The sequence below is a fragment of the Gastrolobium bilobum genome, unplaced genomic scaffold (assembly GCF_033153095.1).
Source record: "Gastrolobium bilobum isolate Gb01-03AN ecotype WA unplaced genomic scaffold, APGP_CSIRO_Gbil_v1 utg15969, whole genome shotgun sequence".
Lineage (NCBI taxonomy): Eukaryota > Viridiplantae > Streptophyta > Magnoliopsida > Fabales > Fabaceae > Gastrolobium > Gastrolobium bilobum.
In genome coordinates this window covers 90,898-106,527 of record NW_026898747.1, presented here as the reverse complement: position 1 = coordinate 106,527, position 15,630 = coordinate 90,898, and the positions used below count along the sequence as shown (strand labels likewise).

Here is a 15,630-nt window from a genome sequence, read left to right as displayed (position 1 = left end):
TAATAATTGGAATCCAACTGAATTATCTACCAGCTGATCTATGTTGGGCATATGGTAAGAATTCTTTGGGCATACTTTATTTAGATCCGTGTAATCAGTGCAGACTCTCCATTTTCCATTGGGTTTTTTCACCGTGATTACATTGGCGAGCCTGGTTGTATATTGTATTTCACGAATGAATCAGGCATCCAGTAATTATTTCACATGTTACTCCAGAACTTGTTTTCTTTCTGGCCCCAGCTTCCTTTTCTTTTGAGAAACTGGTACTGATCCGGGATAAACTGCCAACTTGTGACAGCAAAAGGTTAGATCTATGCCGGGAATTTCTTATGACTTCCATGCAAAGACATCTGTGTTGCTCTTAAGAAACCTGACTAACTATTACTTGATGTGGGGATCTATGGTCTTACCAATTCGGGTAAATTGACCAGGTTCTTTTCCCAGCACAAGGTCTTCCAATTCCCCATCGGGTTCTGGCCTGGGGATCACCTCTTCTCTCATATCCAGCTCAACTACGTTGACAGGTTTTCCTGAATGATGAGGGATTGCCTTTTTACCGGCTTTATCCCCCAGACGTATCCGGGATGGACTCAGGTGTCTTCTTTCATTTCCTTTAACTGTTTCAAAGTAGCATTCCCTGGATTCTTTTTGATTGTCACTGATGGTAATGACTTCGTTCTTGCTTCTTACCGTCTTTATCTTTTGATATTTCGTGGAAACCAGCATGTCCCGTTTGTGTATGGTTGGCCTCCCCAGAATGATATTGTATTCTAACGGGAAGTCAGCCACTATGAACCTTACCCGTTCTGAGTTGAACGCTTCTTTTGTTCCCAAAGTTAACCTGAGATCTATATAGCCTTTAGGAGGTGTATTTTCTCCATTGAAGGCTTGAGGTCTTCCTCGTCAAGGTTCAACTTCTTGAAGGCATCCCATAATATAATGTCGGCACTACTTCTTGTATCTATGAAGATCTTTTTAACCCGGTAATTTACCAGAGTTCCAGTGACGACTAGTCCATCCACATGCCCTGGAAAAACACCTTGCATGTCTTCTTTTGTGAAATAGAGCAGAGGGGGGTCTGGTTTGCTGGGGTCCTCCTTGAATTTGGGACGATCCCGGATTGAAAGAACCTCTTTTAGATACTTCCGCTAGAACTTACAGTATCCCCTTCTCCTCCAAGAGCTCCATTAATCACATTGCAATCGAACTCGGCTTCAGGGAATTCATCATTGTTGGAATCATCTTTCTGGTTCCTTTCTTCCTTCTTTTTCTTCTCAGGTACTGGACTCTTACTTCTCTTCCAGTTTCCAGACTTTCTCTTGTTATTTCTAGAACCCTGAGTCTTGATCACATACTGGCGTAGTTTCCTTTCTCTAACAAATTTCTCCACAGCATCCCGGAGATCCCAGCACTGATCAGTGTTGTGACCCGGTCCATCATGGTAGACACATTATTTGGACTTATCCAAACCTCCTATATCGAATATGGGCCGAGGTCTATCTACTTTCTTCATCTCTGTCATTGCCACTTTCCTCCAAATTTGAGAACGTGAGGCATTCAACGGTGTATATTTTTCATATATTCCTACCCGATCTCTATCATCCAGATTCCTGCCTCTGGAATCTTTCTTTTTATTACCGGGTCGATCCTTTTCTCTTGGGGTTGGGCTCTTCCTTCTTGGGCTTGCTCTTTTTCCTTCCTCTGATAGTGCATTTGCTATCTCCATTTGTTCAAGTTCCAAGTATTTCTTGGAACGATTTCTGAACTCCTCCAATGTTCTCACATGGTCTTTGTATACTGACTTGGCCAGTCTAGATGATCCATCAAGGCCAGCCACAATGAAGTGAACATGGACATTTTCTTGCAAACCCAACACTTGCAAGGCAGCATCTTTAAACCTATTAAGATATCTCCGGAGAGTTTCTCCGTGTTGCTGTCGTATCTTGCCAAGTGCGAATTTCGGATTTTGGATGTTTTTTGGGGGTTGCAAAATTCAGAAGGAACGTTTGTCCAAATTTATCAAAAGATCCAATGGAATTGGCAGGGAGGGTTGAAAACCATGTCTGCACTGCCCCAGTCAAAGTTATGGAAAATATCCGAGATATGAGGGGCTCATTTATCCCTCGGATATACATGTTCGTATCAAAAGCATCTATGAGGACCTGTGGATCCTGGCTTCCATCGTATTTCGGCAAGCGTACTGAATCAAAATCCTTCGGGAAAGGAGGATTTAGTATTTCACCAGTGAAGGGACTGTTATTATACTGTCCCATACTGTATTTCTTCCTGTAGCCACCGTGTTCCACGCGTCTGTTGGTCCCAGATGAACTCAAGAGGAGGGGTGAATTGAGTTTTATAAAAATAATTCACTAATTGAAAATTAACTCAAAGCAATAAATCAAGATAAGGATAGAGAGATATTAACATAATAATTTTACGTGGAAAACCCAAAAGGGAAGAAAAACCACGGGCCCTAAAATTTAATACAGAAATTCGACGGGCAACTACGCTATGAAACTTGTGTACAAAGAGTTCTCTAGTATCTTAGTTTTCTAGTCTACCCCTTACACAAATTCCTAAACTGGTATCCTAGTTTCCCAGTACGAAATCCTAACCCTTTAGGATTCCGAAACCCTATCACACAAGGGTTCTCAAGTTACTCTCAGTATCCAAGAAAAAAAGACATTCTGGTATCCCAGTTTCCCAGCATAAGAACTGGTATCCAAGTTTTCCAGTACAGACCTTCAAAAAGGTCAAGAAAAAAATTACAATTAAAGTATTTACCTCAGTGCTTCTTTTCCTCAAGCATATAGGTAATATGAATTCCTATGGAGAAATATTCACTTTGCCAAAGGATGAATGTATGAATGAATGTTCTTGAGAAAGCTCTTCAATTGATTCACAAGAAAGAATCCTAATCTTGAAAATCTAATTCTCTCTTTTCTTTCTTGTATATTCTTCTATCTTCTCTCTCTTGTATTTTATCCACCATGAAATAATATGCAATGAGCCCTATTTATAATAATATCTTAATCTATTATGCAATACAATCCTAATCAAATCTTTGGCAAAGAATATTTTATTTCTCTTACATGAAATCTAAAAAGATAAAATATATCCTAATCTTTACTTGATTCCATGCTTTTCTATCTCTTCATGATATCTTCCATATCTTCTCCATTCTTCATGCAATCTTCAATTATCTTGAATACTAATTCAAATCAGAATAAATATTATTCTAAAATCTCAAACAATCAGTTCATTAGTAATTTCAAGACAATAAAATATTATCAATTAAATTAAATTAAATTGATTGTAATCATCAAAACATATTTTAAATCAATTAAACAATTGGGGTATAACAAATATCCAAAATTTCCCCCCTTTTTGATGATGACAAACAATATATGCCATGTACTAAGAAAAACTAATTCATTACAGATATAACATGAATGCTCAATGATGATTGCATGAACACTATTCCCCCTGACTTTGTTAAGCTACAACTAAATTATTATTCACAAAATATGGCATCTATTTTCCCCCTTTTGGCATCATCGAAAAGATGAAGAGTATGTTATCAAAAAAAAAAAAAAAAAAGATGAAGAGTAAACACTCAAGATAAGGAAGAAAAGTTGTCAAGGTAGCATGAATAGGGAGTAATAGCTCAATAGTGAAAAAATAGTGAAGAATGAGAATATAGAAAATGATGAAAGGCAACAAAGGAAAACATTCCAAAGCATATACAATAACAACGTATTAATTTACTTTTGCACTCAAGTTTAGAATCACTCTTTTTTCTTATTCTCTAAGTTTTTCATAGGCTTGTACCTCATGACTGCTCTCCACTCTAGTGTTGGAATATTTCATAAGCTACCAAATCAATAGGACTTTAAAGCTTGTAATGTAATAGGTGGATATGAACAAAAATAAAATAGTATCAGGGTAGGTATAAAATAAATAAGGGATAGTACAGTTATGTATAGTCCCTAAACCTTATCTTTTGATATTCTCAATACTATTTTCCATCATGAAGATATCTTTTTCTTTTTCTACTTTTCTAAGTTTCCAGTGTCATATGACTAACACTCAAAAACAGGGTTTTTTTTTTTACTTTGAAACTCAAATGAAACTTGTTCCCCCTGAATTTGATATTCCTTTTTTTTTTCATTCCACTTTTTTAGTTTTCTTTCTTTTTCCCATTCACGTTCTTTTTCTTTTTCTCATCCCCCTTCTTTTTCTTTTTCCTTTTCTCATTACCCCTATGTACTTTTTTTTTGTATTCTAACAATTAATCCACTTAATCTAGAAACTATGCATATCCATATATCAAAAATGTTTGTAACAATTAAAACAGAAAGGGCTGCATATGAGATTTAATAAAAAAAATAGGCTTAAGGCTCAAATGGGGTTACTAGCGATAAAAATTACTGTTAAGGTTGACTTGAAAAGCTCAAACGACCAAAGAAGGCCTATATCATTTTCAGTTACTCATGAAACATCTCAACTAGTGAGTGTAAGAACTCGCACCGTTAATTAAGGAAATTAATTAAATAATATGAGAATTATGAAATAACTCCATAATTGACCCTAATAATTATGATAAGGCTTGAATAATTATGGTAAGTGATTAAGAATGCTGAAAGTCGCTTTTCTGACGAAAAGTGCAGATACCGGTTTTGTTCCACCGTATAAATGCGTACCAGTGAAGTATCCCGGAAAATTATAAAAAGTGTGTATATATTACTAGAATAATTTATAGGACTAGTATGTCAAGTTTCAGGTCAAAATAATGAGAATTGGTGCCAGAACTGATACTGGCTATGTAAAAGCGCGTACCGGAAAGGTGCTGCGAAAAATAAAATGAAAATATGACAAATCTTAGAAAAATGAGTAGGTTTAGAATCCTAAGTTTGGGATTAAAATGTTAAGCGTAGCAATTAGCGCTAATACAATGTGATTAAGTTTAAACCGGCTATAAATAGAGAGTTGCACACAACCCTAGGCTGATACTCAGCCATTTCTACGTGGGTTGCTTCTTATGGCTGCTGCTATTGTCTTCCTCCACCATTTCTTGACCTTCCAAGGGGCTTTTCTTCATACTTCCTTCACCAAACATCCTTGTGTGAGTGAGATAAAGCATTGGGAGTGGGTGGGAAACCTTCTTGCTGAGTTAGGGTTGCTGTGTGAGGGGTTGTGGTTGCTGCCTCTGAGTTTGGAGAGTGTAGGAACCATTTGCTTGGCATTTGTGGTGCCAAAGAGTCATCTTTTGTGTAAAGAACCAACCTTGGGTGTGCCATTTTCGTGCACCTTCAAAGTAAGAACATGAGAAGCTGATTGGTGAGCTCCAAGAGCCATTGTTGCTCTGTTTTAGAACCTTGGGTAAGTTCCCTCACTTTTGATCATGAGTTTTAATGGTTAAAAGTGGAGTCTTGGCATGTTTAATGAGTTGTTTAAGTAACCAACCAATATATGAACCTAAAAGAGTATAAAAATGCATGCATGGACGTAGTAATGGGTTAAAAACCCAACCTTGGAAGTGATATCTCACAAAATGCAAAAACTGCATCCTGTCGCGAAATATTCGGATATGATATCCGGATATTGATATCCGGATATGGGCTCTGTAGATATCCGAATATGGATATCCGGATATGCATATCCGGATCCCCGACATATATCCGGATATTCTGGGTTTTCGAGAACAGGAAAGGTACTGTTCATACAGAACGTGATTTTGGGTTTGTGGACCCATAATTGGTCTAAGAGCACTTCGGCATTAATTAATCTAAGTCAGAATCAAGTGATTAAGGGCTTATGACTTTGTGAGGAGCCTAAAGACATGAAACGTAAAAGGAAAAGCGTTGTCTTTATGTTATATGATTATGGATTATGGTTGTTGATATGATTGCTGGTTGAAAACAGATTGTGATTCTGCTGTGTGTGGACTTTGAGCTTAGTGGACTCTTAGCTTGGATAGTTAGCTTGCAAGGTAAGCTTCCGTGTCCTCGGTTTAGCCATTGTTGGTTCCACCATACTCCATGGGGGGATGGTTTATATGCATGATGTTGTTTTCATGCTTTGATTATTGAAATGCTATGGAGCTGTTAAGTGCAATTGCTTATGATATGTATGTGGTGTTTTGCCTAGACGGTAAGCCATGGGGTGATTCCGTAGGTAAGTACGACATGGGTGCGTACTGTGTGGGTAATAGACGTATTCCTGCACTTCTCTGATCAGTAGAATAGTTATAACACACATGACATGATTATCTGCTGCATTGCACTACTTTTGGAACTTATACTGTTGGATTGTTGTTCTAGAACTTATATTGCACATGTAAGTGTGCTTGGGGTGGAAGATCCTTGAGGACCCCTTGCCTTACTGAGATTTTTGTTTAGAGATCCCACCCCACGTTTGGGGCACATATTTCAGGTTCAGTTAACTCGGGGGTTAAGACCTCGGGCGGCAGGAGGCCGGAACTGACTTAGACATTGCTGTTTATATTGATATGCTTGGATGCTGTCATGCTGGATATTATTATTCTATTGTTATCTATGTAGATGCTTTGTTGGGCTATGTTGCCTTATTTGGTGAGCATGGGGATTGTCCATGCCACATTGACTTGAATTTCCTTCTTTAGATCTGAGTTGTATAATGTCTCAGGATTATGTCCGGTCTTCGTGTTGTAGTTTCGTGACTTAGATACTCACTTATTATATATGAGGTTATTCAGTGTAGATATCTGTTTTTTGCAATTTACATACATGCAATGTTTTGGAAATGAATTAAGTAATTCAACTTGGTAAGGATAATGGCGTCATAATTGAAAAGAAAAAGATATTCCGCATTTTTAATTAAGCGTGGCTTAATACGATGACATGTTAACAAACCGGGTATACACGGGGTGTTACATTTTATGGTATCATAGCACTTTCTAGGGAAAAGCCTGTATGTTTTGCAATAACTTAGGATGTCTTGTTGCGAGTCTGTCTTGTGTGATTCCTCTAATGGGTTTTGCTATGATGATGCATATGTGACCACATTGCGTGGGCCTGATCAACTCATCCTTTGTGTAACTTGTGCAAAGTCATGGTAATGCCTAGGAGAAACCGATAGACGAACGAGGATCAGCTGGATCCTGTCCTGACTGCATTAGCTGAGATGCAAGCGGCTACACTAGCCGATCAGGAGGCCACTAGATTGGCCAACTTGGCATTAATGGACGCCGTTCGAGAGGCGAACTGGAAGGCCACTGAGGATGTCCTTGAGGCAAACAGGCTGGCGAACATGACCATGATGAGGGTCATGTTGGAGGAGATGAAGGCTGGCCGCAATGAGGGTCAGTTTCCTCCACCACCACCACCACTGCCACCGCTACCACTGTAACACCTCGTATATATATCCGGCAATGTTATCATAATTGAAAAGAAAAATTAATTCCGCATTTTTAATTAAGCGCAGCTTAATACGATATTATGATAACATTGCCGGATATATATACGGGGTGTTACATTTATGGTATCAGAGCAATGGTTCGAGGGAAAATCCTGTATGTATTGCAATTGCTAGGTTGTTTGGTTGTTTCTATCTTTGTGTTTACTCCGTCGAATCTTATTATGATGATGTATATGTGATCACATTGTGTGGGCCTGATCAACTCATAATTTGTGTAACTTGTGCAGAGTCATGGTAAGGTCCGGGAGAACACGAGAGACTTCTGAGGATCAACCTGATCCTATCCTGACTGCATTGGCTGAGATGCAGGCGGCTAGGTTAGCCGATCAGGAGGCCACAAGATTGGCAAACGCGGCAATGATAGATGTTGTTCGCGAGGCAAACCGGATAGTCGCAACTGAGGTTCATGAAGCGAACCGGAGGACCACTGAGGAAGTCCTTGAGGCGAACAGGATGGCGAACATGACGATGATGAGAGTCATGTTGGAGGAGATGAGAGCTGGTCCTGCTGTTGGCCAGGCTCCGCCACCACCGCCACCACCGCCACCGCCTCCACCTAGTGTTCAGGAGGATAGCCATAGTCACATCGGCAGTGCTACTCATGCCTCTGAGATGGGGAGCCCCTTGTGGGGATTACTGAGGATCGTGATGTGATCGATCGCCGGCTGAATGCTTTCAGGAAGCATAAGCCACCTGTGTTTGAGGGGTCTTTGGATCCTATTGCTGCTGCGAGATGGCTAGAGTCGCTGGACAAGATTTTTCGGGTCATGCAGTGTACAGACCCACAGAAGCTGATGTTCTCGACCTACATGCTGGAGGGCGATGCCCATGAGTGGTGGACGCACACCTCTCGTGCTTTTGAGAGGCAGGGCCGTGTCATGATGTGGCCATTCTTTGAGGAGTGCTTTCTGGGCCGATACTTTCCCTATGATGCGCAGGAGAGGAAGCAGGGAGAGTTTGATCGTTTGGTACAAGGCTCGATGTCTGTTGATGAGTACCTGGCTAAGTTTAATGAGCTAGTGAATTTTGCACACTTCCGGATGGTTTCTCCTACTCCGTTGTTTCTGGCAGCTAAGTTCCGCAGGGGACTTAGTGAGGTGATTGCTGAGCATCTTGCTGGTGCTGCTTCGAGGGACTTTGGTACACTGGTTCAGTAGTGTAAGGACATCGAGGATGTTTGTGTGGCAAGCAAGGCCAAGAGGGCCAAGGTTGAGGAGAGCAAGGGAACAGGTGGTTCCACTCTCGCTCCTACTTCTTGGAAGGACAGGAGGTTTGCTGATAAGAGCAAGGGAAAGCAGTTAGCGACTAGGCAGGCGCTTGGTCAGTTCAAGAGAGCTGTTTCACATCAGGGGAGTTCTGCTAGGCCTCCTACCACTCCGAGATGTTCGGGATGTGGGAAGGAGCATGTGGGACGCTGTGCTACGGGGCAGTTGCTGTGCTTCAAGTGTGGCAAGGAGGGCCACTTCTCTAGAGATTGTCTGTCATCGACGGCAAGAGCTGCAGCTGTTCAGGCAGTTCCTTTGCAGATGGTTCCGATGGCATCTTCTTCGGCACCTGCAGTGCCACCTTATGTTGGGAGAGTTTATACACTGGATAAGCAGCAGTCGGACCGTGCTCTGAACCTTGTCAGAGGTACTGTGTCTATTGGTGATTCTTTTGTCGATGCTATCTTTGATTCCGGGGCTACTCATTAATTTGTTGCTACCCCGATTGCTTTGGGGCTTGAGTTGCCCACTGCTGTGCTTTCTCCACCGTTGCGGGTGACTACCGCCACCAGAGAGATTTGTGATTCTACCACTGTACATCGCGAATTGGCGTTTCAGTGGGATGGCCGTGAGTTCTCGGTAGATCTGATAGGATTGCCGATGGACAACCTTGAGATTATTCTGGGCATGGATTGGTTGTCTAGAAACTGTGCATTGATTGATTGTTATGCAAAGCGCGTGGTGATGTCTCCGTGTGTGATTCCACAACTAGTTCCTCGCCATACATTTCACTGCTGCAGGCCAGGAGAGCGTTGCGAGCAAGGGCATTGAGTTATGTCATGTTGGGTGGTTTGGAGAGTGGGACACAGGAGGATATCACTGGCATTCCTGTGGTGGGGGAGTTCCTGGAGGTGTTTCCTGAGGAGATCCCTGAGTTTCCACCACAGCGGGAGATAGAGTTCTCCATCGACTTGTTGCCCGGTGTGGGGCCGATTTCTTTAGCTCCTTATCGGATGTCGCCACCGGAGTTGGCAGAGCTGAAGAAGCATATTGAGGATCTTTCGGCGAAAGATTTCATTCGACCGAGTGTGTCTCCTTGGGGAGCACCGGTTATCTTCGTGAAGAAGAAGGACGGAACAATGCGATTGTACACCGACTACAGGCAGTTGAACAAGGTGACAATCAAGAACAAGTATCCCCTTCCTCGGATCGATGATCTGTTGGATCAGCTCAGGGGCGCTTGTATGTATTCCAAGATTGATCTCCGGTCCGGATACCATCAGATTCGGGTGAAGCCGGAGGATGTCCCGAAGACCACATTTCGTTCGAGATACGGTCATTTTGAGTATTTGGTGATTCCGTTTGGACTCACAAATGCGCCAGCAGTGTTCATGGATTACATGAACAAGATTTTCCAGCCGTATCTGGATCAGTTTGTGATTGTCTTCATTGATGATATTCTAATCTACTCCAAGACTGAGGAGGAGCATGCGGAGCATCTGAGGATTGTTCTGCAAGTGCTGAAGGAGAAAAAGCTTTATGCTAAACCTTCTAAGTGTGAGTTTTGGCTCAAATCAGTCAAGTTTCTGGGGCATGTGATTTCAGCAGATGGAGTTGCAGTGGATCCCAACAAGATTGAGGCCATGTTGGATTGGGAGAGACCCAAGACAGCTACGGAGGTGAGGAGCTTCTTAGGTTTGGCAGGTTACTATCGGAGGTTCATCAAGGGTTTTTCCACGATGGTTCTCCCTTTGACTCGCCTTACCCGAAAGGAGACTCCATTTGTGTGGACTTACGAGTGTGAGGCGTGCTTTCAGGAATTGAAGGAGAGATTGACTTCTTCACCTGTATTGATCCTTCCTGATCCTGAGGAGCAGTTTGAGCTTTACTGTGATGCTTCTAGAAAGGGGCTGGGCTGTGTGCTGATGCAGTCTGGTAGAGCTGTTGCTTTTGCTTCGAGGCAGTTGAAGCCTCATGAGGAGAACTACCCGACTCATGATTTTGAGTTAGTTGCGATCGTGTTTGCTTTCAAGATTTGGAGGCATTACCTGTTTGGCTTGAGGTTTGTGGTGTTCAGTGACCACAAGAGTTTAAAGTATCTCTTCGACCAGAAGGAGTTGAACATGAGGCAGAGGAGATGGATGGATTTCATAAAGGACTACGACTTGAGCTAAGGTATCATCCTGGCAAAGCCAATGTGGTAGCTGATGCTTTGAGTCGGAAATCCAGTAGTTCATCCAGTTTGCTACTTGGTAACTTCGATGTGGTTGAGAAGTTCCGCCACTTGGCAGTGACCGCTTCGTGTGCAAGCGTACTTCTCGGGTTGGAAGCATCAGGTGTTGTGAACGAGCTGCTAGAAAAGATTAAAGAGGCACAAGTTCAGAGAGAGTGTCTGGATTATGTGAAGAACCAAGACGGTGTGTCTTGGAATGATGATGGATTGCTTTTGTTCCAGCGGGATTGTGGTTCCTCGAGGTCTGTTGACAGAAGAGGTTATGGCAGAAGGCCATAAGGGTCAGTTTTCTATCCACCCTGGTGCTACTAAGATGTATCAAGACTTGAACAAGAACTTCTGGTGGTCGGGCATGAAGAAAGATGTTGCTATCTTTGTGTCCAAGTGTTTGGTTTGCCAGAAAGTGAAGATTGAACACCAGAAGCCGTCTGGTAAACTTCAACCTCTTGAGATTCCAGAGTGGAAATGGGAGAGCATTTCCATGGACTTCGTTGTGGGTTTGCCGAAGACTCAGGTTGGCTGTGACTCGATATGGGTCATTGTGGACAGACTGACGAAGTCTGCCCATTTTCTTCCAGTGAAGGTGAGCTTCACTACAGAGCAGTTGGCCAAACTGTATGTTCGCGAGATTGTGAGGCTTCACGGGGTGCCCGTGAGTATCATCAGTGATAGGGACCCGAAGTTCACATCTCGGTTCTGGGAGGCGCTGCAGGGAGCTTTTGGTACGCAGTTGAGACTGAGTACAACCTATCACCCTCAGACTGATGGACAGACTGAGCGGACTATCCAGACCTTGGAGGACATGTTGCGGGCTTGCACGTTAGAGCAGGGCTCGGCATGGGATAGGTACCTTCCATTGGTGGAGTTTTCGTACAACAACAGTTTCCATGCTAGCCTGGGCATGGCACCCTACGAGGCGTTGTACAGTAGGAGGTGTCGTACACCTACCTGCTGGTCTGAGGTTGGAGATACTGAGTTGTTTGGCTTGGACTTTGTCCAAGCTACTACCCAATAGATCCAGATGATCAGGGAAAAGCTGAAGCAGGTGCAGGATCGCCTGAAGAGTTACTACGATGTCAAGCATCGTCCACTTGAGTTCAGTGAAGGTGAGCATGTGTTTGTGAGACTTTCACCTGTCACGGGTGTTGGACGGGCACTCGGAGTGAGAAAGCTGAGCCCACGATTTATTGGGCGGGCCATTATACCAGATTCTTGTAGAGTAGGACCTGTTGCCTACCGGCTTGCCTTGCCTCCGAACTTGGCCAACATTCATGACGTGTTTCACGTGTCTCAGCTTCGCAAGTATGTGGCGGATCCTTCGCACGTGGTGCAACCGGATGATGTGGAAGTTCGGGAGAACTTAAAAACTCCCGTAGGACCACTAAAGATTCTCGATCGTGGCTAGAAGCAGCTGAGGAGCAGGATCATTCCGATGGTCAAGGTGCAATGGACCGGAAGGACTCCTGAGGAGTGTACTTGGGAGCGTGAGGACGAGCTTCTCCGGCAGTACCCCGAGTTTCGACCAGGTATGTTTCTGATTTTGAGGTCAAAATCCTAAAAAGGTGGGGTGAATGTAAGAACCCGCACCGTTAATTAAGGAATTTAATTAATAAATTATGAGAAAATAGAAAATGATTCCATAATTGACCCTAATAATTATTATGAGGCTTTAATAATTATAGTAAGTGGATAATATTGCTGAAAGTCGCTTTTCGGAAGAAAAGTGCAAATACTGGTTCTGCTAGTCGGTATAAATGAGTACCGAAAAAGTATCCCGGAAAATTAAAGTAAGTGCATGTTAATTACTAGAATAATATGTAGGACTTGTAAAACGAGTTTCAAGTCCAGATAATGAGAACTGGTGCTAGAAACCGGTACTGGCTTGGAAAAGCGCGTGCTGGAAAGGTGCTCAGAAAATTATAAGAAAAATATAATAAATCTTAGAAAATTATGTAGTTTCATAATCCAGAGTTTGGGATTAAAATGCTAAGCGTAGCAATTAAAGTTACTACTGTGTGTTTAAGTGACTTGTGGCTATAAATACCTATTTCTAAGGGCACAATGCCCTAGAAAACAGATTTTGAACGTGAGAGTTGAGGGTGGCTGATCAGCTTGGCTGACTTGTGGGGTTTCTTCTCCATTTTGGGTCCAAGGCATTTCCTTTCTTGTTTTTCCTTCATTCTTCCTTTGTAAACACTTGAGAGTGAGCTTGGTGAGGGAGAAGGGTGCTTTTCTCTGAGTGCTCAGCCACTGTTGGTGAGAGTTTTGGGGCTGACTTGGTTGGCTTGGTTGTGGAAGCTTGAGTTGGGCATTTTGTTGCTTAAAGAAGCAACCTTTGGGTAGAAAGGTCAAGTCTTGATGTAGCATTTTCGTACACCATATTCCCAGTAGCTGTTGAAGCTGTTTTGGGAGCTTCATGAGCAGTTGACCCTCTGTTTTGGCCTTTGGTATGTATACCAACCTTTGATCATGAGTTTAATGCTTAAAAATGAAAGTTTGATGCATGTTAAGGCTTAAAGATGATAACTTGTTGTTGGGTAATGTTGAACACACCTAGAAATGCATGTTTAGGTGCTTTAAATCGTTAAAAAACCAACCTTGGATGGATATCTTCACGAAAATGCAGAACTGCATTCTGTCGTGAAATATCCGGATATCTGCCCGATGAATATCCGGATATGTGATATCCGGATATGGGGTTTTGGATATCCGGATATGGGATTCTGGATATCCGGATATGGGATTCTGGATATCCGGATATGCACCGTGAGATATCCGGATATTGAATATCAGGATATGGTCCCGAGGAATATCCGGATATTCTGGGATTTCGAATAACAGTAGCTGTGCTGTGAGGACAGTAGGCTATTGGGGGTTTGTGGACCCTAGATTGATGAAGTTGAACTTCTGTTTTAATTAAACTAAGTCAGAATCAAGTGATTAAGGGCTTATGGCTTGGTGAGAAGCCTTAAGACATAAAGCGTAATGAAAAGGCGTTGTCTTTAATTTGTATGCATGTGGTACATGTTATTGATATATATTTGGTCCATATCAGATTGTGATCTGCTGTGATTGGACTTTGAGCTTGTGGCATTGGATAGCTAGCTTAGAGGTAAGCTTTCGTGTCCTCGGTTTAGCCATGTTGTGGTTCCACCATGTCCAATGGGGGTATGGTTTATGCATGTTGTGTACATGATTTTGGATATTTGATATGTTGATTGAACTTTACATGTAATGGCTTTTAATATGCATGTGTTGTTTCATCTTGACGGGAAGCCTGAGTATGTAGCGCCATACAAGACGGTGTACCAGGGTGAATGCAAGTGGTACTTGCACGGTGTGTAGGTGATAAACGTATACCTGCACTGTCTCTGGCCAGTAGATTAGTTTTGACACACATGGCATGATTATCTGCTGCATTGCATTGTTTTAGAAATGATAAATGATAAACTACTTTTGAACTTATATTGCACATGTAAGTGAGCTTGGGGTGGAAGATCCTTGAGGACGCACTGTCTTACTGAGACTTCTAGTTTAGAGATCTTACCCCACGTTTGGGGAATGCTTATTTCATAATCAGGTAGTATGGGTACTGATGCCTCAGGCGGCAAGAGGCCGGAGCTTAGCTGATTATGTTTTACTGCTTTATGTTAGCATGACTGGATTTGGATGCTGTTTATGTTTTCCGCTATTTATGATATGTTGTTGTTGAGACTGATGTTGGGCATGTTTCCTTATTTGAGTGAGCATGGGGATTGTCCATGACACTTTCTGTTAGTACTTTTTAGATTGTAGTTGTATAAACTGTTAGATGGTCCGGTCTACGTTGTTGTAGTTCCGTGACTAGAGCCACACTTATATTATCTATGTTATGAGGTATTTCAGTTAGCTGTTTTATGGCAATTACATACAGGCGATGTTTTATTAATTGATTATTAAGCAAGTTGGTAATGTTAATGGCATCATAATTGAAAAGAAAAAGTAATTCCGCATTTTTAATTAAGCGCAGCTTAATACAATATTATGATAACATTGCCGGATATATATACGGGGTGTTACAACCACCGCCTCCACCTAGTCTGCAGGACGAGAGCCAGAGTCACGTTAAGGGCACTGGCCATCTTACTGGGGAGATGGAACCCTACGTGGAGCCTGTTGAGGATCGTGATGTGATTGATCGCCGGCTTAATGCTTTCCGTAAGCATAAGCCACCTTCCTTTGACGGATCATATGATCCTATTGCAGCTGCGAGATGGCTTCAGGCGTTGGATAAGATCTTTCGGGTCATGCAGTGTACTGATCCGCAGAAGTTGATGTTCACCACATATATGTTGGAGGGCAATGCACATGAGTGGTGATTGAACACCTCTCACGCTTATGAGATGCAGGGCCATGTTATGACTTGGCCATTCTTTGAGAACTGTTTCCTTGGGAGGTACTTTCCCTATGATGTGCAGGAAAGGAAGCAAGGAGAGTTTGACAGATTGGTATAAGGCTCGATGTCTGTTGACGAGTATCTGGCCAAGTTTAATGAGCTTGTGAAGTTCGCTCACTTTCGAATGACTATGCCTACTCTGACCTTTTTGGCTACTAAGTTCCGCAGGGGGCTTAGTGAGGAGATTGCAGAGCGCATTCCTGGAGCAGCATCGAGAGACTTTGGTACACTGGTACAGCAGTGTAAGGACATTGAGGATGTCTGCATTACGAGCAAGGCCAAGAGGGCCAAGATTGCTG

General features: G+C 42.5%; 1 protein-coding gene across 1 annotated transcript; it reads right to left on the bottom strand.

Moving 5' to 3' along the window:
* Positions 1 to 848: 848 nt before the first annotated feature.
* Positions 849 to 2,273, bottom strand: LOC133283827 (uncharacterized). The gene is made up of 4 exons (XM_061480736.1): positions 2,005 to 2,273; positions 1,505 to 1,898; positions 1,144 to 1,411; positions 849 to 1,027 (listed from the first exon to the last, which is right to left on the bottom strand). The coding sequence occupies exons 1-4, from the start codon at positions 2,271 to 2,273 to the stop codon at positions 849 to 851; spliced, it is 1,110 nt and encodes a 369-aa protein (XP_061336720.1).
* Between the last annotated feature and the right edge of the window lie 13,357 nt (positions 2,274 to 15,630).